Source organism: Oryctolagus cuniculus, chromosome X (assembly GCF_964237555.1).
Source record: "Oryctolagus cuniculus chromosome X, mOryCun1.1, whole genome shotgun sequence".
In the NCBI taxonomy this organism is placed as follows: domain Eukaryota; kingdom Metazoa; phylum Chordata; class Mammalia; order Lagomorpha; family Leporidae; genus Oryctolagus; species Oryctolagus cuniculus.
Window position 1 is genome coordinate 111,995,007 of NC_091453.1, and position 25,755 is coordinate 112,020,761.

Genomic DNA, 25,755 nt, shown 5'->3' on the forward strand with positions numbered 1-25,755 from the left:
GAAATGTGGTCAATATGGCTGATGAATGGAGTTTAATTTTATTATAACTAACTTAAAGTTTTAAAAGTCACATAATCAAGATCGTACAGGCCGGCGCCGCAGCTCACTAGGCTAATCCTCCGCCTTGCAGCACCAGCACACGGGGTTCTAGTCCCGGTCGGGGCGCCGGATTCTGTCCCGGTTGTCCCTCTTCCAGGCCAGCTCTCTGCTGTGGCCAGGGAGTGCAGTGGAGGATGGCCCAAGTACTTGGGCCCTGCACCCCATGGGAGACCAGGATAAGTACCTGGCTCCTGCCATTGGATCAGCGCGGTGCGCCGGCCACAGCGCGCTGGCTGCGGTGGCCATTGGAGGGTGGACCAACGGCAAAAGGAAGACCTTTTTCTCTGTCTCTCTCTCTCACTGTCCACTCTGCCTGTCAAAAATAAAAAAAAAAGATCATACAGCTCACTTTTACAGAATTGCAAATCCAAAGGAAATAAGATTTCAATATTTGTAATATAACCATTTTATTATATTTGGATTTTGTTGTATTTTTCTGTAACATTGCATTGCGGTATTGGACATATCAAAGACCATGTCTCCTCATTTCTGGAGATGATTTCACGCCAAGGAGAAATGTATGTCCTAAGGACCTGTGAACTAATAATGGTCATTCTAAGATTGGTCCCTATAAAGCATTTGTTTATTTTTAAGCAGCTGATTTAGAAGAAAGTTTTAATGAGCATGAACTGGAGCCTTCATCACCTAAAAATAAAAAGAAAAGTCGCAAAGGCAGGCCACGAAAAACCAATTTCAAAGGGCTGTCAGAAGATACAAGGTCCACATCCTCCCATGGAACAGATGAAATGGAAAGTAGTTCTTACGTAAGTAGAAAACTTTTGGATTCTTAACTTTTTGTTGTGCCATGAATATTTTATTTAAACTGTGTCTATAGATGAAGTTCCTCATTTGAAATGTAATGTAAGCTTGAAATACTGATAGGATTTTATTAAGTTGGTTTTTTCTTTCTTTTTACATTTACAGAGAGATAGATCTCCACATAGAAGCAGCCCTAGTGATACAAGGCCCAAATGTGGATTTTGTCATGTAGGGGAGGAAGAAAATGAAGCAAGAGGAAAACTGCATATATTTAATGCTAAGAAGGCAGCTGCACATTATAAGTGTATGGTAAGCATGGTTTGTTTTATTTTGCTTTTAAAGCTAAGTTCTGAAAATCATTTAACTAATAGCCAAATGTAGCACTTACTTCCCTAGTATAGTGTTTTAGAATTTTGAATTGTGTATCCTATAATCCCAAATCTTTTTTTTTAACTTTTATTTAGTAAATATAAATTTCCAAAGTACAGTTTATGGATTACAATGGCTTCCCCCCTCCCATAATTTCCCTCCCACTCACACCCCTCCCGTCTCCTGCTCCCTCTCCCATTCCATTCACATCAAGATTCATTTTCAATTATTTTTATATACAGAAGATCGATTTAGTATATATTAAGTAAAGATTTCATCAGTTTGCACCCACACAGAACACAAAGTGTAAAGTACTGTTTGAGTACTAGTTATAGCATTAATTCACATTGTACAACACATTAAGGACAGATCGCACATGAGAAGTAAGTACACAGTGACTCCTGTTGTTGACTTAACAATTTGACACTCTTGTTATGGCGTCAGTAATCTCCCTAGGCTCTAGTCATGAGTGGCCAAGGCCTTGGAAGCCTTTTGAGTTGGCCGACTTCGATCTTATTCTGACAGGGTCATAGTCAAAGTGGAAGTTCTCTCCTCCATTCAGAGAAAGGTACCTCCTTCTTTGATGGCCCCATTCTTTCCACTGGGATCTCACTCGCAGAGATCTTTCATTTAGGTCTTCTTTTTTTTTTTTTCTTTTCCAGAACGTCTTGCCAAATCTTTTTTTAAAAGATTTATTTTACTTGAAAGTTAGAGAAGGAGAGGCAGAGAGAGAAAGGTCTTCCATCTGCTGGTTCACTCTCCAGTTGGCCATAGTGGCTGGAGCTGCGTTAATCTGAAACCAGGAGCCAGGAACCAAGAGCTTCTTCCGGGTCTCCCATGTGGGTGCAGGGGCCCAAAGACTTGGGCCATCTTCTGCTGTTTTCCCAGATCATAACAGAGAGCTGGATCGGAAGTGGAACAGCCGGGACTCAAACTGGCACTCATATGGGATGCCGGCGCTGCAGGCGGTGGCTTTACCTGCTACGCCACAGTGCTGGCCCTCCCAAATCTTAATAAACTTCATATTTTCAAAAATAATTGTCTTCATGTTTTTGTAGAATTTACATAGTCCTAATTATAGTTACCATATTCAAAATAATTCATAATTTATTTCATAACTAAAAATTTCAACATTTTATGAAAGATATTTTAGGCCTCTACTGTAACTTAATAAATACTTCTATTATTGTGCCTAACATACTGATTAACAATTATTTATTTATGACCCTATCTTCTCTAATAGACTCTTAATTCCTTGAGGATAAGAATGAAATGAGGATAAGTTTTTATCTTTGCAAGCTTAGATCCAGGCCTGACTTATATTACACATAAATGTTTTTGAGTTAGGTTATATTGGATTACTTACCCATTTTATGACCAAGTTTATAAAATTGCATTATTTGTACCATAGATTTGTTTGAAAAATATTTATCTTCATCTAGTTGAAAGGCAGATCCACAGAGTAAAGAGAGAGAAAGAAACAGACAGAGATCTTTTATCCACTGGTTCACTCCCCAAATGCCCACAACAGCCAAGGCTGGGCCAGGCCGAAGCCAGGAGCCAGAAACTCCATTCAGGTTTCCCACAAGGGTGGCAGGGACCTGAGCACTTGGGCCCTCTTTGCCTCACAAGATGCACATTAACAGGAAGCTGAATTGGAAATGGGAATAACCAGGACTGAACTGGCCCTCTGATTTAGGACCAATTGTACCACAACACTCACCCCATTTTATAGATTCTTAACTAGAGGGCATATGAGATTTACCTGGGAAGCTTTTGCCAAAATATATGCACTTAGGGTACCCATGGAGTGGCTCCCAAACATGACTGTTTTGAAAAAACAGTGTGGTTCTGATCTGCATCTGTAATTGAAATGTGCCAATGTAAGCTATTTTTTAAAAGAAATGTAAAGCAGTTGAGATGATAGAATATTGTTGAAATCTTCATTGTTTGAAGAAATGTATTTAATCTTAGCTCATGCTGGCAATCTTAGTTTTATTTTATTGTCTTTGAGTTGTATTTTAATGATGTGAATATATTAAAAATAATTGGAGTTAGTACTTGATTATTCAGGAATATCATCTTAGAAAATTAATATAACACATTTGTTATTATCTTGTTTAATTTTTTTCTCATAAGAGCTCTGTTAATGTTCCTGCATTTCTCTTCTCTAGTTGTTTTCTTCTGGAACAGTTCAGCTCACGACAACATCAAGAGCAGAATTTGGAGACTTTGATATCAAAACTGTTCTTCAAGAGATTAAGCGAGGAAAAAGAATGGTCTGTGGTTTTTAAACTTATGTTATGCAGCATTACTCTTAACTCTGCTTTAAATATAGAACACACCTCAAATTTATCCAGTCATTAAAAATTTAATATAAAATAGTTCGTATGTTAAACAAAGTGTACGTTTGACTTATTTATAGTGTAATAACGGATACTGATATTATGAAACTTACTCCTTTTTCGAATTAACATCATTTCTAAAGAGAATTATGAATTACACTAAAAATTTATATTTCAAGGTAGTTGTAAGCCCTTTGATAAAATGAGTGAAGATATGGATGTGATAAACATTGTCAAGCATAAAATGTTATATTGTATAATCATGCTTAAAGAAGAATTTCATAAACCTAATAGAGCTTTGAGAATCTGTGTTAATCTTTTTCTTTTTACATAAAAGAAAAAGATTTTTAAGGCTTTAGGTTTGAAGTACATATAAACAGTTATGTCTTAAAATGTTTATCATAGCTTTAAAGTTTTCTTTATAAAATGTGCCTTAGTCTGTTTTTATTATTTTTATTATGTTTTAAAGATTATTTATTTCAAGCCGGCACCGCGGCTCACTAGGCTAATCCTCCGCCTTGCGGCGCCGGCACACCGGGTTCTAGTCCCGGTCGGGGCACCGGATTCTGTCCCGGTTGCCCCTCTTCCAGGCCAGCCCTCTGCTGTGGCCAGGGAATGCAGTGGAGGATGGCCCAGGTGCTTGGGCCCTGCACCCCATGGGAGACCAGGAAAAGCACCTGGCTCCTGGCTTCTGCCATTGGATCAGCGCGGTGCGCCGGCTGCAGCGCGGCGGCCATTGGAGGGTGAACCAACGGCAAAGGAAGACCTTTCTCTCTGTCTCTCTCTCTCACTGTCCACTCTGCCTGTCAAAAAAAAAAAAAAAAAAAAAAAAAAAAAAAAAAAAAGATTATTTATTTCAGGCCGGCGCCACGGCTCACTAGGTTAATCCTCCGCCTTACGGCGTTGGCACACCGGGTTCTAGTCCCGGTCGGGGCACCGGATTCTGTCCCAGTTGCCCCTCTTCCAGGCCAGCTCTCTGCTGTGGCCCAGGAAGGCAGTGGAGGATGGCCCAAGTGCTTGGGCCCTGCACCCCATGGGAGACCAGGAGAAGCACCTGGCTCCTGCCTTCGGATCAGTGCGGTGCGCTGGCCGCAGCGCGCCAGCTGTGGCGGCCATTGGAGGGTGAACCAATGGCAAAAAGGAAGATTTTTCTCTCTGTCTCTCTCTCCCTGTCCACTCTGCCTGTCAAAAAAAAAATTATTTATTTCAAAGGCAGAGTTACAGAGAGAGGGAGAGACAGGGATCTTCCATCTGCTGTCTTTACTCCCCCAGTAGCCACAATGGCCTGGGCACGGCCCTGGGCTGGACCAGGCCAAAACCAGGAGCCTAGAACTCCATCCAGGTTTCCCACATGGGTGGCAGGAGCCCAGGCATTTGGGCTGTTATCCGCTGCCTTCTCAGGCACACTAGTTTGGAACTGGGTCAGAAGTGGAGCATTCAGGACTTGAACTGGTACCCATATGGGATACCCGCGTCACAGGTGGCAGCTTAGCCCACTGCTCTATGACAACAGCTCCCTAGTGTCATGTTTTTAAACATTCTGAACGACTGATCAGTGGCTTTGAGAAACATTGGCACTTTTAGGGATCACTTACTCCCTTAAAGCTTATAAATATTATAAAATGTCAATGGAGTGCAAAGTGTTTTCTTTAACACAGCACTTATTTCTAGAAACAACTTTTAATTTTTGAATTTTTGTTATAAAATCATCCATCACCTTCAGTTCATCATTTGCCATAAACTGTAGCACTTTTTCATTTATGCCTTTTATTCATGTTGCTTGTTGTATTTTAAAGCAGAGGTAAGACTTCATATCATTTCAGTATATATCTTTTTTTTAAAGATGTTTATTTACTTGAAAGAGTTAGAGAAAAAAGAAGAGGCAGGGAGAAATGTCTTCCATCCGCTGGTTCACTCCCCAATTGGCCGCAGTGGCTGGAGCTTCCAATGCAAAGCTAATTCTGAGTTTGCCAATCCGAAGCCAGGAGCCAGGAGCTTCCTTCGGGTCTCCCATGTGGGTGCGGGGGCCCAAGGACTTGGGGCGTCTTCCATTGCTTTCCCAGGCCATAGCAGAGAGCTGGATTGGAAGTGGAGCAGCAGGGACTCGAACCCGCACCCATATGGGATGCCGGCACTGCAGTTGGCAGCTTTATCTGCTGTGCTGCAGCACTGGCCCTCTCAATATATGTCTTTTAAAAACTGGACTTCTCCTCATCTAACTACAGTGTCATTACACCTTATTAATTAACAGTAATTTCTTAGTGTCATTTATTTAATACTCAATTTATGTTTGTTTTCTGTCAGCTGTCTCAAAACCATCTCTGCAAGGTCAATTCGTATGAGTCAGGATCCACAGAAGGAACACACATTACATTTTTATTGTTGTTGTTGTTGTTGTTTTGTTTTTGACAGGTAGAGTTAGTGAGAGAGAGAGAGAGACAGAGAAAGGTCTTCCTTCCGTTGGTTCACCCCCCAAATGGCCGCTACGGCCGGCACACTGCACCGATCTGAAGCCAGGAGCCAAGTGCTTCCTCCTGGTCTCCCATGCAGGTGCAGGGCCCAAGCACTTGGGCCATTCTCCACTGCCTTCCCGGACCACAGCAGAGAGCTGGGCTGGAAGAGGAGCAACCGGGACTAGAACCTGGAGTACTGGCGCCGCAGGCGCAGGATTAGCCTAATGAGCCACGATGCTGGCCTACATTTGTTTTTATATTTCTGTATCCCTTAAATAATCTAAGGCAGTCTGTCCTCCCTCTTTTTTGTGAAGTTCCCTTTCAAACTCTCATATAATGTTTTCAAAACAGTAAAAGCCTTTGTCTAAATCCATTAAAAACGACCCTTTCTTTTTGATGGTATGAAAGTTACTGATGTGATCTATTCCATTTAGTTCCAGTCAAGTTTATTGGTACTTTGATTACTGTTTTAAAAATGAAACTCATTTATAACAGAACCTGTAGTACTAAAAAAGGAAAAATCACTTCACCGTATCATGCAGAATACTGTTGTATCATATAGCTGAAGTCAGAATAGATGACTAGAATAACCATTCGGTTCTCTTGATCACTTTTTCCCCTGTACTTTTGAAGGGTAAACAGTGACATAACACTTCCCACAAATATGCCAAAAATAGTCTCCCACCCCTCAAAAAATACAAGGTCATCTAAGTTTTCAATAAACTTGAAAACTCTGTACCAAAACCCCCATTCCTGGAGAAAAGGCTTCTTAGCCTAACTTTTCTTAGACTTATTTGACCATGAAACCCCCTTTTCAACAGACATGTTTTCATCTAAGAACATTCTGTAGGCAAGGCTGAACTAGGCCAAACTGAGAAGTCTTGAAAAAGATTTCAGCTCTTTTAGTTTCCCTCTGCCCTTTTGCCTCCTTGGTAGTGATCTCTTTGGGAAGAGGGGGGTACTTTCCTGTTTTCTTATTCTTTCCCCCAATTATAATAGGAAGGGATCTGATATCAGGGAAGAAACAAAGTCAACCATTGAAATACACAATACCATTCTACTTTTGTATCTGACAGCATTAAGGAGTATCTTGTTTAGATTTAAATGTGAGATCTGATGAGTGGTGTAGTTTTCCCAACAGGCTGGCATATTCCAGATGTTAAATGGTGGAAACATCAGGAGATGGTGTAATATTCAAAGGTTTATCAAAGTATGGTTTATATTGTAGTATTATTTTAATTATATGCTATATAATAAATTTAATGTGCCCTTTTTGATGGAAAATGGCTCCTATTTGCTTTGTAAACTGGAATGCTTGGCTAAAATATGTCAAAAATAGAGTAAGAAAGCCTCAACTTTAGAATGCTGCTTACAATTATTCTTCCTCTTTCTTTAAACAGAAATGTACACTTTGCAGTCAGCCCGGTGCTACTATTGGATGTGAAATAAAAGCCTGTGTTAAGACTTACCATTACCACTGTGGAGTACAAGACAAAGCTAAATACATTGAAAATATGTCACGAGGAATTTACAAGTAAGAAAACAACAATTGTCCATTTTCATAAATATGTCAGTAAGTAACTATGCTTAAATACATGGCATTCATTCACTTGATTTCTATTCTTAGATGGTCTTTAGTCAAGTATAGAATACTGAGGATATTATTAAAGGAATAAGTAGTGCAGTTTGCATTTTCCCCTGACTATATGTCCTTGGATTAAAATTCATTCATGCAGTATTATGCTTGCTAGGGCAGGCATTGTACTAGGAGCTGGGTATACACTATTGACCAAAACAGAGATAGACTGTGTCCTCATGAAACTTATAGTCTAGTAGGATAGATCTATTAATTAAATAGCCAGGCAAATAAATATACAAACTACATAATTGCTCTTAAAAAGTTAAAAGATATGGAGGCTGGCATTTGGGTACCATGAGTTAAGCTGCTGTGTACAATGCTGGACTTGCATATCAGAGTCCAGGTTCAAGTCCCAGCTGCTCCACTACCTTTTTTTTTTTAAGATTTATTTTATTTATTTGAAAGAGTTACAGAGAGAGGTAGAGACAGAGAGAGAGGTCTTCCATCTGCTGGTTCACTCCCGAGATGGCTGCAACGGCCGGAGCCACGCCAATCCAAAGCCAGGAGCCAAGAGCCTCCTCTGGGTCTCCCACGTGGGTGTGGGGGCCCAAGCACTTGGGCCATCTTCCACTGCTTTCTCAGGCCATAGCAGAGAGCTGGATTGAAAGTGGAGCAGCCGGGACTAGAACCGGTACCCAAATGGGATGCTGGTGCTTCAGGCCAGGGCTTTAACCCACTGCTTTACAGCCCCAGCCCCTCCACTTCCAATCTACTAATATTCCTGGGAAGGCAGCAGAAGATGGTTCAGGCTTGGGCCTCAGCTACCCAGGGATTCCTGATCTCTGACTTCAGCCTGGTTTGGCCTTGGCTATTGCAGCCACTTAGGGAGTGAACCAATGTAAGTCTCTCACTGTCTGTCCCACTCTCTTTGTCACACTGTCTTTGAAGTAAATAAATCTTGACCTTCAGGTAGGACAGAAGCAAGAGTAGAAATGAAGAGATTAATTTGGAGGCTGTTGCTGGTAGTTCAAGTGCAAATTGTTGGTAGCTTAGAATAGGATGTAGTTGTGAAGATAGAAGGCAAAAGATTCTCTTTGGAAGATGATGGAAGAGTAAGGAATGGGTATTTGGGATTGCATGCCACTGTCTTCCACTTACTTGTGCTGCCTTAGGGTAGTGATGTCAGTATATTGCCTTAATGGTTCTGTTTGTTTAAGCAAATGGAGGATAATTTGGTTGGGATCCCTGAACTTTTCATTTGCCTTGAGAGTTGTAAAGCACTTACTCTGACATGCCTGGAATGCAAGAACCCAGTGATTTTAGGTCCTACAATTCTGTGTGAAAAACAGCTGACAAAAACACTCAGCAAGTCAGCAGTGGGCAGCACCATGTAGGATGCTAATGTTATAAAATTTACCAAATCCTACTTAGCAATCAAGGCATAAATACTTCTCAGTTGAGTTCAGTCAAGCCTTTAAGGAACAGATAATCCCAATGTTATTTAAAGAGGTCCAGCACATGGCAAGAGATGGAAAATTCATTGGTTCATTCTGTGAAGCTTGCATAAATGTGATACCAAACCTTACAGATACAATAAAAGAAAAACCAAACTGAAGACCAGTTTCACTTTATAAATATATATGTACAAAAATCTTAAAATTACTCAAAATCACCTCTGGATTAGAATTTAAAGACTGTTCAAAACTAGGAAATATATTAATGTGATCTGTTATAATTAACAAAGAAAAATCTTATTGCCTGCTTGATGAATGGTGAAAAGACATTTGATAATATACACTATCAATTTCTGGATTTTAAAGTAATATAACAAGTACTATTAGCAAGCTAGGAAGCTTTTAATAGAGTGTTTATGGGAAAACAACAGTTAGTTTGCTTAGTGTTAAAATAAAGAATCAGTGGTTTTAAACAGGGATGAGCCTCAGAATCACCTGGAGGTAGATAGAGCCCTCTTTAAAAATGTCCATGCCAAGGCCAGTGTTGTGGTGTAGCAGGTAAAGCCTCTGCCTCTGATGCCAGCATCCCATATGGGCACCAGTTCCTGTCTGAGCTGCTCTGTTTCCAATCCAGCTCCCTGCAAATGTGCTTGGGAGGGCAGTGGAAGATGATTCAATTGCTTGGGCCCCTGCACCTACATGGGAAACCCAGAGGAAGCTCCTGGCTTTGGCCTTGCCCAGCACTGGCCATTGCTGCCATCTGGGAGTGAACCAGTGGATGGAAGATCTCTCTCTTTGTAACTCTTGACTTTCAAAACAAATAAATAAATCTTTAAAAATAAATAAAAATGTCCATGCCTGAACCCTACCCTCAGAGATGGAAATTCAGTACATCTTAGTTGAGGCCCAAACTGTATTTTGATGACTGCCCAGGTAATTCTTAATTCATCTCTGAGAACTGTTCAACTAAATATGCTTTCATTCAGATTAGGAACAAGACAAAGGCACCAACTACCTACATTCTTCCAGAGGATTAAGCCAGTGAAACAAAAAATGAAAGAAAAATGTCTAACAAATAAAATAATCAATATTTTTATCATTGTCTTTCAAGAAAACCCAAAGGAGTCAACTCTGAATTTATTAAAATTAATAGGAGTTCAGTAAGATTGCTGAATATGAGATAACTTTTAAAAAAAAATTCCTGTAATAACTAGTCATTAAAAAAAATGCCCATCACCTCCCATACACACACACACAAACACACACAGTAAAGATGAACCTTTTCTGTCTTTAGAAACAATGACATTTTAGGACTGGTACTGTGGAGTAGCAGCTAAAACCACTGCCTGCAATGCTGGCATCCCATATGGGTGCTGGTTCAATTCTCAGCTGCTTCACTTCCAATCCAGCTCCCAGCTAATGTGCCTGGGAAAGCAGCAGAAGATGGCTTAAATACTTGGGCCCCTGCACCCATGTGAGAGACCTGATGTTGCTCCTGGCTTTGGCCTGGTCATTGTGGCCATCTGGGCAGTGAACCAGTGCATGGAAGATCTGTCTCCCTCTCTCTCTCTCTCTCTGACTCAGCCTTTCAAATAAATAAATAAATAAATCTTTTTTAGGTGACATTTTGTAAAGGACTCAGATGGTTGATGAAATGTATTATGTTCCTTGATAGAAAACTCAGTATTGAAAGATACCTACTCTCATCAAATTAATGTACAAATTTAATTTTAATTAATTTCAGTTACTGACGATTTTATCTAGAAGAGTAAATACGGTATAATTTTCCATTTCTGATTAGATTTATCTGATGTGATGTGAGAGAAATCTTAATATAGAGGATGATTTCCCTCCTAAAAGACATACAGAAGAAAGCACTGCAAATACATAGTAGGCAGTTTGTCAGTAACACCAGAGTCCCAGGTTACCATCGCTGTGCTCAACTATGCTTGGAACATACCTCCGTGTATGTGCATATGTGCTTTTGTGTATGTAGGAAAATCTCTAGGAACGTTCAGCAAACTTTTGATGCTCATTACCTCCCAGTAGTTACATAGGGATAGAGGAGAAAAGAGGCAAATTTGTATTCTCCATTGTATGAATTCATGGTTATTAAATATTTCACAAGCACTACATTATTATGTGAAGTAACCATTAACAATTTTAATCACAGACCCATATTAAATAGCTAAGATTATATAGAGAATTATTTAAATATTTAATTTTAGCTAATTTGTAATTACCTATTTTCATTTTTGGAAAAAGAAAGTATAAAAAAGAAAAGAAACTTCATGTCAATTTTAATTCTATGCAGAGGTAACAATTTTAAATCATTTGGGATGTTTTCTTCTAGACATTTGTGTGATTATGTATACATGTCTATCTATGAAAACAAAGTATTCTTATATATTCTGTTTCATAATCTGTTTTCTATTTACTATATCTGAGACATTTTTTCCTGGACATTTAGCAGTTTTACATCTGCTTTAATTGTTGCATGGGATTCCATTGCATGGCAATATCAATTTGCTTTATAGGTTCCTTTTCTAGATACTTAGTGGTTTTTTTTTTGTTTTTTGTGTTTTTTTTTTTTTTTTAACGTTGTAGCTATTAGAAAATCATGTTTCAGTGACCATCTCTAAACAAAAATATTTGCACTAGGATGCATGGTGATTTGAATTGCTCTTTTTCCTTTTTTATTTTTTTTTAATTTTTTTTTTATTTTTTGACAGGCAGAGTGGACAGTGAGAGAGAGACAGAAAGAAAGGTTTCCCTTTGCCGTTGGCTCACCCTCCAATGGCCGCTGCGGCCGGCGCATCGCGCTTATCCGATGGCAGGAGCCAGGTGCTTCTCCTGGTATCCCATGGGGTGCAGAGCCCAAGCTCTTGGGCCATCCTCCACTGCACTCCCTGGCCACAGCAGAGAGCTGGCCTGGAAGAGGGGCAACCGGGACAGAATCCGGCGCCCCAACCGGGACTAGAACCGGTGTGCCGGTGCCGCAAGGTGGAGGATTAGCCTAGTGAGCCGTGGCGCCGGCTTCTTTTTGCTTTTCACATTGAAATGTGTTTCTTTATCTTTTTATTTTTTATTATTATTTTTTTTGACAGGCAGAGTTAGTGAGAGAGAGAGAGACAGAGAGAAAGGTCTTCCATTCTGTTGGTTCACCCCCCTAATGGCCGCTACAGCCGGCACGCTGCAGCGATCCGAAGGCAGGAGCCAGGTGCTTCCTCCTGGTCTCCCATGCTTGCGCAGGGCCCAAGGACCTGGGCCATCCTCCACTGCCTTCCCAGGCCACAGTAGAGAGCTGGACTGGAAGAGGAGCAACAGGGACAGAATACGGCAGCACAACTGGGACTAGAACCCGGGGTGCCGGCCGCTGCAGGCGGAGGATTAGCCAAGTGAGCCACGGCACCGGCCTGAAATGTGTTTCTAAAATCAGCTTATTATGTGGGCTCCTGATAGAGAGGCCTTTGAGTTCAAATGAGATTCCATCTGTGACTAGTTTGGGAACAGAAGAATGGACAAACAGAAGAAAATGCAAGGAGAAATATTTCTGAATAAAGTGGCTTCTCTATCTCCTAAATGTGGCTTTCCATCCTTACCGGCCTTTTCTGGATCTTGACATATTCATATTAAAAAAAATGAGGCAGGAATGTATAAATGATTTTTATGTATGTTAATCCTGTACTGTCCATTTTTTAAAGATTGTTTATTTATTTGAGAGGTAGAGTTACTGACAGTGAGAGGGAGAGACAGAGAGAAAGGTCTTCATCCTCTGGTTCACTCCCCAGATGGCCGCAACAGCCAGAGCTGGGCTGATCAGGAGCCAGGAGCTTCTTCCAGGTCTCCCATGCAGGTGCAGGGGCCTAAGGACTTGGGCCATCTTCTACTGCTTTCCCAGGCTACAGCAGAGAGCTGGATGGGAAGAGGAGCAGCCAGGACTAGAACCAGCGCCCATATGGGATGCCAGCGCTTCAGGCCAGGGTGTTAACCCGCTGCACCACAGCGTCGGCCCCATGTCCATTTTTTAAAAATGTTATTTCTTCAGGGGTGGGCGTTTGGCCTAGTAGTTTAAGACACTACTTGAGATGCCTGTATCCCATAGAAGAGTATCTGGGTTTGAGTCCCAGCTCCTCTTGATTCTAGACCCTAGGAGACAGCAGGTGATGGTGGTTCAAAGTAGTTGTGTTGTCACCACCCATGTGGGAGACCCAGAATGAGTTCTTGACCTTGGCCTGTCCCAGCCCTCTCGATTGGTAGGCATTTGGGAGTGAACCAGTAGATGAGAGATTGGTTTGTCTTTCTACCTCTCAAATACATACATATATACATACATATGTACATATATATGTAGTTTCTTAAAGTGAGTTCTGTGACAACAGGGATCGTGTTAAGTCAAAACCTTTGACCTTGGGGCCAGCATTGTGGTGTAGTGGGTTAAGTCACTGCTTGCAGTGCTGGCATCCCATACCTATAAAAGATGTACATCCCAAATTTGTCAGTTTGTGATTTCATGGTGCAGTTTAACTTGCATCTATACTGTCTTCCCCATATTTCCTTATCAGTTGGTTCAGAAGTTTAATTAGATTCAGGTTGCATTTTTAGGGAAAAATGCTTCATGAGTTGTGCTAGGAATTCCACTCTTTTAGTTTAGTTTAGTTGAAAGGCACAGACAGAAATTGTCCATCTTTTGATTTACTCCTGGAATGTCAGACTGAAGCTAGGGACCCTAGTATTGAGCCATGATTTTTTTTCTTTTTTTGGAATATTTATTTTTGAAAGACAGAGTTAGAAAAGGAGAGATAGAGATCTTCAATCCGCTGGTTCACTCCCCAAATGGCCGCAATGGCCAGGGCTGGGGCCAAGCCAAAGCCAGGAAAAAGGAGCTTCATCTGTGTCTCCCACATGGGTGCAAGGACCCAAGCACTTGGGCCATCCTCTGCTGCTTCCCTAGGACATTAGCAGGGAGCTGGACAGGAAGTGGAGCAGCCAGGACTTGAACTGGCGCCCACACGGGATTTGGTGCTGCAGGCAGCGGCTTAATTGCTGAACCACAGCACTGGCCCCAATTTTTCTTTATTTCTATAACAAAAATTGTTTCCAATGGACAGCATTTGAAGAGTATAAATCCTTCCCAGATCTGTGAAAGTTATTGAAAATGCTTTTTTTTTTAATTTATTTATTTGACAGATAGAGTTAGTGAGAGAGAGACAGAGAGAAAGGTCTTCCGTTGGTTCACTCCCCAAATGACCGCCATAGCCGGAGCTATGCCGATCCGAAGCCAGGATCCAGGTGCTTCCTCCTGGTCTCCCATGCAGGTGCAGGGCCCAAGCACTTGGGCCATCCTCCACTCCCCTCCCGGGTCATAGCAGAGAGCTGGATTGGAAGAGGAGAGGAGCAACCGGGACTAGAACCCAGTGCCCATATGGGATGCTGGCACCGCAGGCAGAGGATTAACCAAGTGAGCCACGGTGCCGGCCCCTGAAAATGCTTTAAGAACAAAAAAAAATGAGCAACACTAGACTGAAGTCAGTTGTTGTTCTCAACTCCAGTCCTGCCTTTTTATTTCCTTAATGTTAGGTCTGGTTTAGATCAACTGTTTGTGATGTGTGATTTCCTGGATTGATCATTTTTAGACATTACTGACCACAAGAGGGCATCCAGTGAACATTTTCTAAGCATTGTTCCACTGTCATTTTGTCTATAATTGACATACAACTGAGCTCAAAATACTCCAGCTTCTCCAAAAATCGCCTACCTTTTGTTTTTCTAATTAAAAACTGGATTTCAAATATACGGTGTTTTTACTCAAACGATGTTTGGCGATAGGTGTTGTGACTCAGTAAGTAAAGCTGCTTCTTTCAACGCCCACATCCCATATTGGGGTGTGCGAGTGAGTCCCAGCTCCTCTGCTTCTTGGAGGCAGCAGATGAGGGCTCAGGTACTTGAACCACAAACGTAGGAGACCCTGATGGAGTTCCTGGCTCCTGGCTTCAACCTGGTACAGCTCCAGCTATTAAAGACATTTGGAAAGTGAGCCAGCAGATGGAAGAATCTGTCTCTCACTCTGTCACTCTGCTTTTCAAATAAATCCTTAAGGAAAAAGGTTATTTGAACAGTGTGATGTCAAAGTGTCACTCCAACAATTGTTAGTTTTAAAAGGTCAAACCTACCTTTACTGTGGAGAAATCTGGCCATCTAACTACCACCTTCATCATATGATTAACCATGGCATCTTGTGGGGCACATTGAAAAAGTCGAACCTAAAAGCTAACCAAGCCCTTAAACTTTATCTCCAGTTTATAGGTAGTGAAAGGAAAGCAAATGAAACTACCAGATTTAGGTGAATCTTGAATATGGCACACATGACAAGCTGTCTGATATGATCTTGTCCCAAAACGTCAGTGATAGAAAAGAAATTGGAAGGATCAGTGTAGATCAGGGCAGGCAAAGCCAAGTGTCATACTGTTCACTGGTTCATGAACGTGTTTTAGTACAGTGAAGGTGGAAGGGCATTTGAAGAGTTTGAGTAAAATTATTTCATGAAATGTGAAGCAGAAAGCAGCAGTAAATAAAGAATGCATTTCCAGACATGTGATTCTAGGTTATATATAATAAATTTAAAAGTTGTTTATTTAATCTGTGTACCTCAAAGTTAATGTTTTTTTCAAGTTGGCCAGAAACGTTTGCTTTTAAGCTCGTTAGGTGGAATGAAGAAGTGCCTTGTAACTGTCATCTTCCACTGGAGATTTTGTTTCCAATATTATCTCAATACTAGTGTGCTTTCCTGTCTTTTAGATAGAAATGGACTTGTAACTGTTTGTGGAGTATTTTTAAGTGTGAATGAGGAAACATATTTGAAATGAGCACCAACCTCATCCACCAAGGATGGCATAAATGTATTCTCATCAACAATGACAAAGCATTTTGAGGTTTTTTTTTTCTCTTTTATCGTCGTAGACTGTATTGTAAAAACCATAGTGGAAACGATGAAAGAGATGAAGAAGATGAGGAACGAGAGAGTAAAAGCCGGGGAAAAATAGAAATTGATCAGCAGCAACTAACTCAGCAGCAACTTAATGGAAACTAGGTATGAAAGCTAATTATATGAGATCTGTAGTCAGGACACAGTACACACTGATAGATACATGTTGAAGTAATGGTATACAGTAAGATCTTTAAATCCTATTATGTTTAGTTAAGAGCATGTGACTGGAATGCTGAGGATTGTGTAGGCTTGCCTAGTTTTTTCTTTTTTGTTTTTTGACTAGCCAGTTTTGTAACTGTTAACACAAGCTATCTACTTTATCAATAGATGTAGTTTTAATGTCAAATCGATAATATATTCTCACTCCTCAATAACATTATGTTGATTATATTCCCCCCAAGCATCATATTTTACATTTCTTTATCATCTTTTAAACAGGTTCATGGGACAGAGTTAGAAAACTGGGAATGAATAAGACATCCATAACTACTATTCTTTTTTTCACTGTTTTCTAAAATCAAAAAGGGTTTGTAACTTTTTACTGCCCAACTCTTAGATCCTTCATTGAACTGCCTAAAATCATCTTGTTCGTTTTATGAGCCTTCGCTAGACGGCTGAGTTTGACGTGTTGATATTACATAGCTGTAGCTTGCAGTTTCTGGGACACAATTGAAACACTATTAACCCTGTGTATAGTGTCAACAGTTAAAGTGGGCCTCGAATGGAGTAAGCTATATTTCTGGACTGAACAAATTTCTGCCGTTTAGAGTGTTTGAGTTTGTTTAGTGGATTGATGCTCAAGGGAAGGCATAAGCAGATTTTACTTTACAATGCAAACATGCGCTAGGGGCAACACGTGATTTGTGGATATTTTTTTTTCCACACTCAAGTAACGGAGGCTAAAACTGAAGAGAACTTTTCTTTTTCTCTTGGCTTTGCCAGCACATACTAAAAATCTCATCCAAGAAGTGTGCTGAAGCTTTTCATTGGGTTCCTGTTAAAGTTGTTCTCCCTGATCAGCTTGGACTTGGGCAACTGCTGATTATAAGCTATTAGCTCCAGTGCTTATGCCAAAATTCTCTTGACTATACACCTCTTCTCTTTCCATGTCGTGCAGAGAGCTTCTGGCAAAATGATTGAATCCTTTCAAGTTTAAAGTAATGTTTGGCAACAGCAAATTAAATTTCTTTAAGATTTAAAGGGTTACCACTCTCTAAGGACTCGAGACACAATGTCTGAAACCTGTTCCTCTCAAGTGCCCTGTTGTGTGGAACACTTCACATATTGGCCCAAAGTGTGTAAGGAGGTGTTGTGTGCTGTAGGAGTGAAAAACAGTCTTTGCATAGAACAGTATTTATTTTTTAACTTTGTGACCACTATTTTAGAAACCTTATTTAATATTTGTAATGTTTTCAGTCATTGCTTTGGTTATCTGTTAAACAGGCTTTTGTGCCCTGCTTCTCTCCTGGTAGGGCTTAGTATTTTATTGATCATCAGAATTGTGTATGAAAGCCTAAGAACCCAGCTTTTTAGAAAGGATTTTCACACCGGTATTTCTAGCTTGTGATATTTTCTTCTACTTACCTGCTGAAGCGCATTTATATATTTCTTTATGGTAAAACCAAAAAACTTCAGTTGTGATCTGCCTGATAGTACCATAGCACCTCAGTACCAAGGGTAGGAATTTGATTTTTGGATTGTTAGTTACCCTTCCACAACAAAGCAGATTTGCAAATAAGAAATTACCATGTTAACTAGACTGTACATTGAAATAGTCTGCCGCTGATAGAACAGCATTTTGAAAACGTTAACAGGTGGAAAATTACACTGTGCTTAATGACTGAATTTTTTAAACTGCTAGTCCCTTAAAACCATATTTGTAAAGTGTGTATTCACACATCTATGTAAAACAAGGGACTCAATGCTTGCTTTATTTTAACCACATTATATTATTATTTTTAGAAGGAAACTAGCTTTAGTAGTGGGTTGCCCTGTATGTTTTATCCTTTTGCTCTTACTATGCTGTCATGTGTATGTGATTAATTTTCAAAATTCATCATGACTTGAAGTGCAAGGACAGATCTAGATGTTTGTTTACCAAGCTATGTGACTTTTCCCAAAGGATCTGTACTTTATTTCCTTACAACAGCTTGAAAACCATTGTTTTTTTAAATCTTTAGATCACTGTGTCTACATCATTTGTATATTGTGTGCCATAGAATTTACCCATGGAGAAACAGAGCTCCTTCATTTTTGGACAACTACTGTAATGACTTTTTTAGGGAAAATGGAAGGTGCCCAGGGGGTAATCATGGCCAGTCAATAATTATGTAAAGGACTTCAAATACTATAAGCTGTCAGTTGATGGATTTGTTATGTAGTAAAATGTATGACTTTGTATGGCTTTCTTCAGCCCTTTCTCTGCCACTAGCAACCAGAATAGCACTTTACCTTTTGGTTGGCTAGACAAGTGGCTGACTACCTGTTTTCCTCACTGTGGTGTGATTGGCTAAATCATCTTTCATTACAAAATGGAAATGTAAATGGAAGTCACATGAGAAATCATCTTTGGTTGTAAATCTCCAATATATTGATTCTCTATCCATGTTTTCGTCACATGCTGAGTAAAAGTGCCTTACAATGTAAAAATTGTACAGTACTTCTGTTCCCAAGTAGCATCATCATCTTCTGGGTAGTAATTACATTGTGGTATTAATATTTAGAAAAATGGACCTCAGCAGTGTATTTACTGTACATCTCTTAAGTCCTTAACTGTAGTTTTAATAAGCATGACATTTGATAAGTATATGACATTTACATCATTTCAGAAATACTGCCATTAATGTCTTTTATGCATATTTTAGCCTGAAATTTTGAAGCGTCTTTTCTTCCTTTTTTTTCTTTTTCTTTTTTTGTTTTTGTTTTTGTTTTTTTTTTTTGTTATTGATATTAAACAGTGTAATCTTTGCAAGCGTATACTGAAGATTATTCTGGAGCATTTATTGCCTTACCAGAAATGTTAGTAAGAAATGTTCTTTAGAGTAGAAAGGTAGACTTGAGTTTCTATACTTTAATAAGAGCTCTTTGTTCCTGGGGGGAGGGGTGGTGGGGAATTTTACTTTCATCTCAATTAATTAAAAACCCACAACTGAAATAAATTTTATTTCAAGAAGAGCGATTTTAGAGTTTCAGACAGTACTTGCTCTGAAATATGTGCTACTCAAGACATTAAAGGAGTAATAAGTTTTATAGGTCTACTATTGATGCTGATTCTATGTACTTGAACAGATGTGTGAATCTCAAATATCTCAAAGCAAAAGACAAAGTGTTCTAGAGTGTTGTTGCTTTTTTAAAAAGCACTAAAGTTTGACCAAGGCATACAGTTTTGTTCTAACAGACATTTAGGTTAATTGTAAAGATAAGGAATGCATCCTGGGTCAAGTATCAAACATTCCTCTCATGTTTGTATATTTTGTTCCTGTTATATTGGCTTTATTTTCAAGATTGTAGTTTGTAGTATTTGTTTCCTTTTATTGGTATTCTTGCATATACTATTCATTCAATAAATGAGTTATGACTTTCATAGTTGTACGTCTTTTTTGTGAGTGTGTATAATGAAGTGTATTTGACTTTTTGTCTTGCTTTATTTTTAGGTGAAATGCCTAGTTTGTTTAATAACTTGTTAAACACATATGGGAGAAGGAAAAATGTGAATTTGGATTCATCTCAAAGTTTCACAATAGAATGTTTTTCTCATGGAGAGAAACAGCAGTCTTCTAAGAACAAGAGAATTTCATTACATCTTGGTTCTTTTATTACATGGTTCAGATACCTGTGGCTTAAACCAGATCCTTTGGAACCTAGTGAAAAACCGATTTTGAAAATGAACAAACCAAAACTGCTAGTATACCTTGTCTGATTGGTAATAGGAGTGCAGGATTAGTAGCCTTGTTACAAAGGGATTCCACGTTACAGATTTAAATTAATTCCCAATACCATGAAAGACTTGCTTCTGGCACAGGGCTCATATGTTGAGGTTGGTCATATCCAGGGAAGAAATCAGTTTTCATTAGTGTAAAGTACTTGTTCCTTACACACAATTCCTAACCTGCATTCTTGCATGGAGGAAGAAATAAAATCAAGAGATCAATGATTAATGTTGGAACATAGGATGATGATGTGCTTTGCTACAAATGCTGTCTAGTAGTGGCTGCACATTCATGAATGAGTGTATGTATGTGTGTGTGTTTAAAAATAATAAGTCTCATTTTCATGACCACAATAAAAATATGGAAATGTGGAGTTATGTGGTGACAGCTTTTTCTTTTGTTTCCTAGCGGCAGGCACTGGCAATTGTTGAGGTCATTCCAAAGCATGAATCTGGTAGAAGTTCCTAGGAAAATCCTATGGCCAGCAAATTAGTCTGCCTTTTTAAGCAAAAAACCCAGTCCTTCTTATATTTAAATATCAGAGTCTTTAGTTGCAGAGACAAAGTGCTGCAGTATACTTATCTTTGCCTTTTTCAGATCGTGAGGGAACAAGGCACTAAAGATATAAGGGAGAATGTATTTATGATTTTTACTATGGATATGGAAATTATAAAGCCAAATAACTATGAAAGTTAATGATGACATTTGGAAGTGTTGCTCTGTAGCGTGAATGTACTTCATTCTTTGTACTGAAGTTTACAAACCAGACCTTAGTCCATGCCAGAGAGAGCAGACCCATATATTTCCAGAGTATACTTTTGTACCTCTGCAGCTCTAAGTGTGTTTTCATGTGGGAAGTTGGGGCAGTAGTAGGGAGAGAGGGAAAATAAAATGCAGCTGGGCAAAGAGTAAGCCAGCTCTGCTATGTGGGTGATACTCTTTAATAAAGAGACCTGCATGACGACAAAAGTACTGTTGGAGGGGTAAACTTTTTTTTATTTTTTGCCAGGCAGAGTTAGACAGTGAGAGAGTTAGAGACAGAGACAGAGGGAGAGGTCTTCCTTCCGTTGGTTCTCTCCCCTAATGGATGCTATGGCCAGCGCTGCGCTGATCCGAAGCCAGGAGCCAGGTGCTTCTCCTAGTCTCCCATGCGGGTGCAGGGCCCAAGCACTTGGGCCATCCTCCACTGCACTCCTGGGCCACAGCAGAGAGCTGGACTGGAAGAGGAGCAACCGGAACAGATTCCAGCGTCCCAACCGGGACTAGAACCCGGGGTGCCGGCGCCACAGGTGGAGGAATAGCCTAGTGAGCAAGGGCACTGGCCGCGGGGGTAAACTTTTAAAGGGATCTGAGAGACAAGGTATTTGAGAGTATTAGGAGTAGCAAGACAAACATGAAGTGCGCTTTAAGATGCCATTGAATCACGGTGATTTCTACAAAGGTTAAGGTGCTTTTTACTACATTTAAACTCAAAAGTATTCACAGAGTTTTTTACTTATGGAAATAATATATAGCTATAGAAAGGAGTAAACTGTTGATATATGATACAATGTGGGTGAACATTGAAAACATTATGCTAAGAAGCCAGACATAAAAGGTCGCATATGCTATGAGTCCGTTTACAGGAAATGTCCAGAGAAACTTATCCATAGATAGATTAGTGGTTGTCAGGGGAGACAGAAGCAGGGAGATAAGCAGTAATTGTTAACAGGCATAGAGTTTCTTTTTGGAGTGATGTCTGGAATTAGTGGTTGGTGGTTGCATGACTTTGTGAATATACTGAAAACTATGAATTACACATGTTATAAGGGCACCTCAATTCTTAAAAAGGGAATATGGGGTGATTGTACGAAATGAAAATGGACAAAGGTATATAAAGCAAGGTGAAAATTCCCCAGCGCTTCTCCACAGGCCTACTCCCCAGAAGGACTGGCTATGTATCCTGTAAATGCTCCTGTGCGTGTATAGCATATATACTTTTTTTCACATAAACAGCATCATACTCCTCCTACACTTATGCACCTTGTCTTTTTCACTGGAACACATTGCAAGGTGTCAGTACATCTTGATTTCTCACCTTTTTTTTAGCAGCTTTATCTAGTATTTCAGCATGTGGATGAACTAGAATCAGTCTTTCCAGTCTCCCAATCATCCTCATGTTCTTATGCTAGTAATTTCTTAAGCTCAGTTTCCAGAAGTAGAACTACTCAGCCTAGGGTTTGTGCATTTAAAGTTTTTTTTAATGTTTTATAAAGATTTATTAATTTTATTTGAAAGGCAGAGGGAGAGAGAAAGCTCTTCCATCCACTGGTTCACTCCCCAAATGGCTGCAAAGGCCAGGACGGGGCCATGTCAAAGTCAGGGGCCAGGAGTTTCATCTGGGTCTCCCATGGTGCACAGGCCCAAGGAAACCCCACTGCTTTCCCAGGTGCATTAGCAGGGAACTGCATCCGAAGCAGAGCAGCCAGGAACCAACGCCCAGATGAGATGCCAGCGTGTTGTGGGTGGCAACTTGACTCGCTGTGCCACAACACTGGCCGCAACATTTAATAGAACATAACATTTTAATAGAAGTGGCCATCCAAAAAATTGTACCAAGTTAACAATAGTCTAAGATTAAGCTTGTCATCTTCTCCACTCCAGAAGAGTGCGTCTGATTGAAATATGTGTGTTTTAAAGTTATGTGCCTTTGGGCCGGTGCCACGGATCACTTGGCTAATCCTCCACCTGCAGCGCCGGCACCCTGGGTTCTAGTCCCGGTTAGGGTGCCAGATTCTGTCCCGGTTGCCCCTCTTCCAGGCCAGCTCTCTGCTGTGGCCCGGGAAGGCAGTGGAGGATGGCCCAAGTGCTTGGGCCCTGCACCCACATGGGAGACCGGGAGGAAACACCTGGCTCCTGCCTTTGGATCGGCACAGCGCGCCGGCCGTAGCGGCCATTAGGGGGTGAACCAATGGAAGGAGGACCTTTCTCTCTGTCTCTCTCACTGTCTAACTCTGCCTGTCAAAAAAGTTATGTGCCTTTAAAAACAAAACAACACACTCTGTAGGAAATACTGTGGGGTTTTGATTTTGTTGTGAAGCCCACTTAGACGCTGAAAGTGACATATGAAATATCTTTGGGAAATCAGGTATTATATTTCATTTGTGAAAAGGTTAAATCAAAAGGTTGTTTTGGGGTGGGCACTGTGGTGCAGCGGGTTAAGCCACCACTTGTCTGAATGCTTGGTTTGAGTCCTGGCGGCTCCATACTTCTGATCCTGCTTCCTGCTAATGCACCTGGGAGGTAGTGGATGATCGCCCAAGTACTTGGGTCCCTGCTGCCCTCATGGGAGATATGGATGGAGTTCCAGGCTTCTGGCTTCGGCCTGGCCCAGCCCTGGTGTTTGTGGGCATTTGGGGAGTGAACCAGCAGATGGAAGATCTTTCTGTCTCTCCCTCCCTCTCTGTCACTCTGCCTCTCAAGTAAATCTTTCAAATTATATCAAGTCTGTTATCTGGCCATAATAGAATGAAACTAGAAATTAGTAACAGGAGAGATTTTAAGAAATTCACAAATACATAGCAATTAAGCAGTATGCTACTGAATAACAATAATAAGCGTTTCCTGTGAACTTTGAAGACCCTTGTGATAACATTACAAAAACAAGTTTAAATGTTTCACCACTAACGCACCTTTGATCATGTTTCCTCCCATTCATTTTTTGTATTTATTGATAAGTCTTTAAGGAGGGGCAAAAAAAAAAGTAACTATACAAGAGAGTTCTTTTGGTGATAGTACTGTTAGCAGTCGTGGGAACTGGCGCTGTTCTTACTTCAGAGGTTAGCTAGGCAAATTAACACAGGCTTATTTTCCAATGTTCCTGATCCTTAAGTCCAATAGGCTTATATTCTATATTTAGTGTTGATTTAGTATTACCAGGAAGCAGTAATTCTTTGGACGCTGCTCTCAGATGTTCTTGGTTAGAAAGCCAAAGATAAGTAGTTTCTGACCGTTTACAGATCAGAGAGCTGGAGTTTTTGGCATTATCCTCAAATCAACTTTCTGGACATCCCTTGGCAAAATTGTCCTTAAGCATTTCAACTTATCTCATGGATCCAAACTGCTTGGGACAGCTAGCCAATATGCTGGGGGTGCAAACAACGTTAACAAAAACATGTTGCTTGGGAAAAAGGCTTGACAGATTTTTCTTTCTCCCTAGAGAAGAGGCAGGGTAGAGAAGAGGGAGAGCAGCTTTAGGCAGCATTTAATAACAGGTCAGTCCATTCCATGAAACGAAAATGCAGCCAACAGTTTGTAAGCCACTTCCTAGAAAGAACACCACAAAACTTGAAAGGGTCCTACCTGGGACACCGGCATTCCGTATCAGAGTGCCTGAGTTCAAGTCCTGGCTCAGCTTCTGATTGCAGCTTCCTGCTTAGGCACAGCCCAGGAAGCAGGTGATAGCTCAGCTATTCATGGGAAACTCGAATTGAGTTCCCAGCTAATTGGCTTCAGCCTGGCTCAGACCCAGCTGTTGGAAGATCCATCTCTCTGTTTTTCTGCCTTCCAAATGAAATGAAATGAAGTAAATACAGAATTTTAAACAGTCACATCCTTTTTTTTTTCTCTGACAGTCTCCTGGAAGCACTCTTACCTTAATCTCCATATCTGTAACCACCTCTCCAAGACCACTCCTTTTCTGACTTATCTCCGTACCTTAAACGAGGGTTTCCCGAGGTCCTCATCTTTGCCATCTTGTATTATTCTCAAACCCATCACCATCACCACAATCTGCTGCTATGGCTCTCAACTATGTGTTCCACAGTCATGTCCTCCAATCACTGAAGCTCCATGCTAAATATTTATTAATTTCTTTGAAAGGCAGAGTTAGAGAGAGAGAGGGAGAAACAGATCTTCCACCTGCTGGTTCACTCCCCAAATGGCCACAATGGCTGGAGCTGGGCCAGGTCGAAGCCAGGAGCTTCTTTTGGGTGTCCCATGTGAATGGCAGGGTCCCATCAATTTGGGCCATCTTCCACTGCTTTCCCAGGCACACCAGCAGGGAGCTGGATCAGAAGTGGAGCATCCAGGATTCAAACCAGTGCCCATTTGGGATGCCATACTGCAAGCAGAGGCTAAACCCATTGTGCCACAGCGCTTACCCCATACTGAGTCTTAACTGATCTTTTGTTATTATTATTATTATCCTCTTAGTCTATTTTGCTTTTGTTGCTTGTGCTACTAGGTTCATATCCAAAACCTGATTGCCTAGGGGCAAGCATTTGGCGGAGTGATTAACCTCTTGGATACCAGCATCCCAAATTGAAGTGCCTGGGTGTGAGTGCAGCTTTACTCCTGTTTCCAGGTTCCTTCTTCTGCGCATAGCAGGTGATGACTCAAGTAGTTGAGCTGCCACCCATATGGGAGATATGGATTGAGTAATTTTAGTTTTTTTAACAGATTCAATATAGTCCATAGGTATAATTCCAAGAATACAATATTCTCTCCCTCCATTGTCTTAACTGTTCTTGGCATTTCTACCCCAACTGCTGGCTGCTCAAGCAGAAGTCCCAAACTAAATTGTTCTGACCTGGATTTTCTCTCTTTTCTCAGTGACACTCAGTGAGTCATGTTACAAGTGGTCTGTTTTGGTCTCCACATCCACTTGCTAAATCCCCCCACCCCCCACCCCAACCTCTCACTCTCTCCTTTGGCTCCATCCTCTCCACTCTTACTGTTGATAAGCTAGTGTGGATTCTTCTTTCTGTTTTCATTTTAACCTTTTGCCCACATTCCTAACC

At 40.6% G+C, this 25,755-nt stretch overlaps 1 protein-coding gene across 6 annotated transcripts in view; it reads left to right on the forward strand.

Moving 5' to 3' along the window:
- Nucleotides 1-25,755, forward strand: part of PHF6 (PHD finger protein 6) — a 67,923-nt gene that overhangs the window by 37,965 nt on the left and 4,203 nt on the right. For 2 of the 6 annotated variants that reach the window (XM_070066648.1, XM_070066650.1), the window contains 6 exons: nucleotides 697-863; nucleotides 1,024-1,167; nucleotides 3,402-3,506; nucleotides 7,426-7,559; nucleotides 16,019-16,148; nucleotides 16,485-19,629. In XM_070066648.1, the coding sequence (XP_069922749.1) occupies nucleotides 697-863; nucleotides 1,024-1,167; nucleotides 3,402-3,506; nucleotides 7,426-7,559; nucleotides 16,019-16,148 (680 nt within the window). In that variant the 3' untranslated portion in view covers nucleotides 16,485-19,629. Of the gene's footprint in view, nucleotides 1-693; nucleotides 864-1,023; nucleotides 1,168-3,401; nucleotides 3,507-7,425; nucleotides 7,560-16,018; nucleotides 19,630-25,755 lie in introns of those variants that run through there. The other 4 variants (XM_008273227.4, XM_070066649.1, XM_008273229.4 and 1 more) reach the window with 4 other exon arrangements.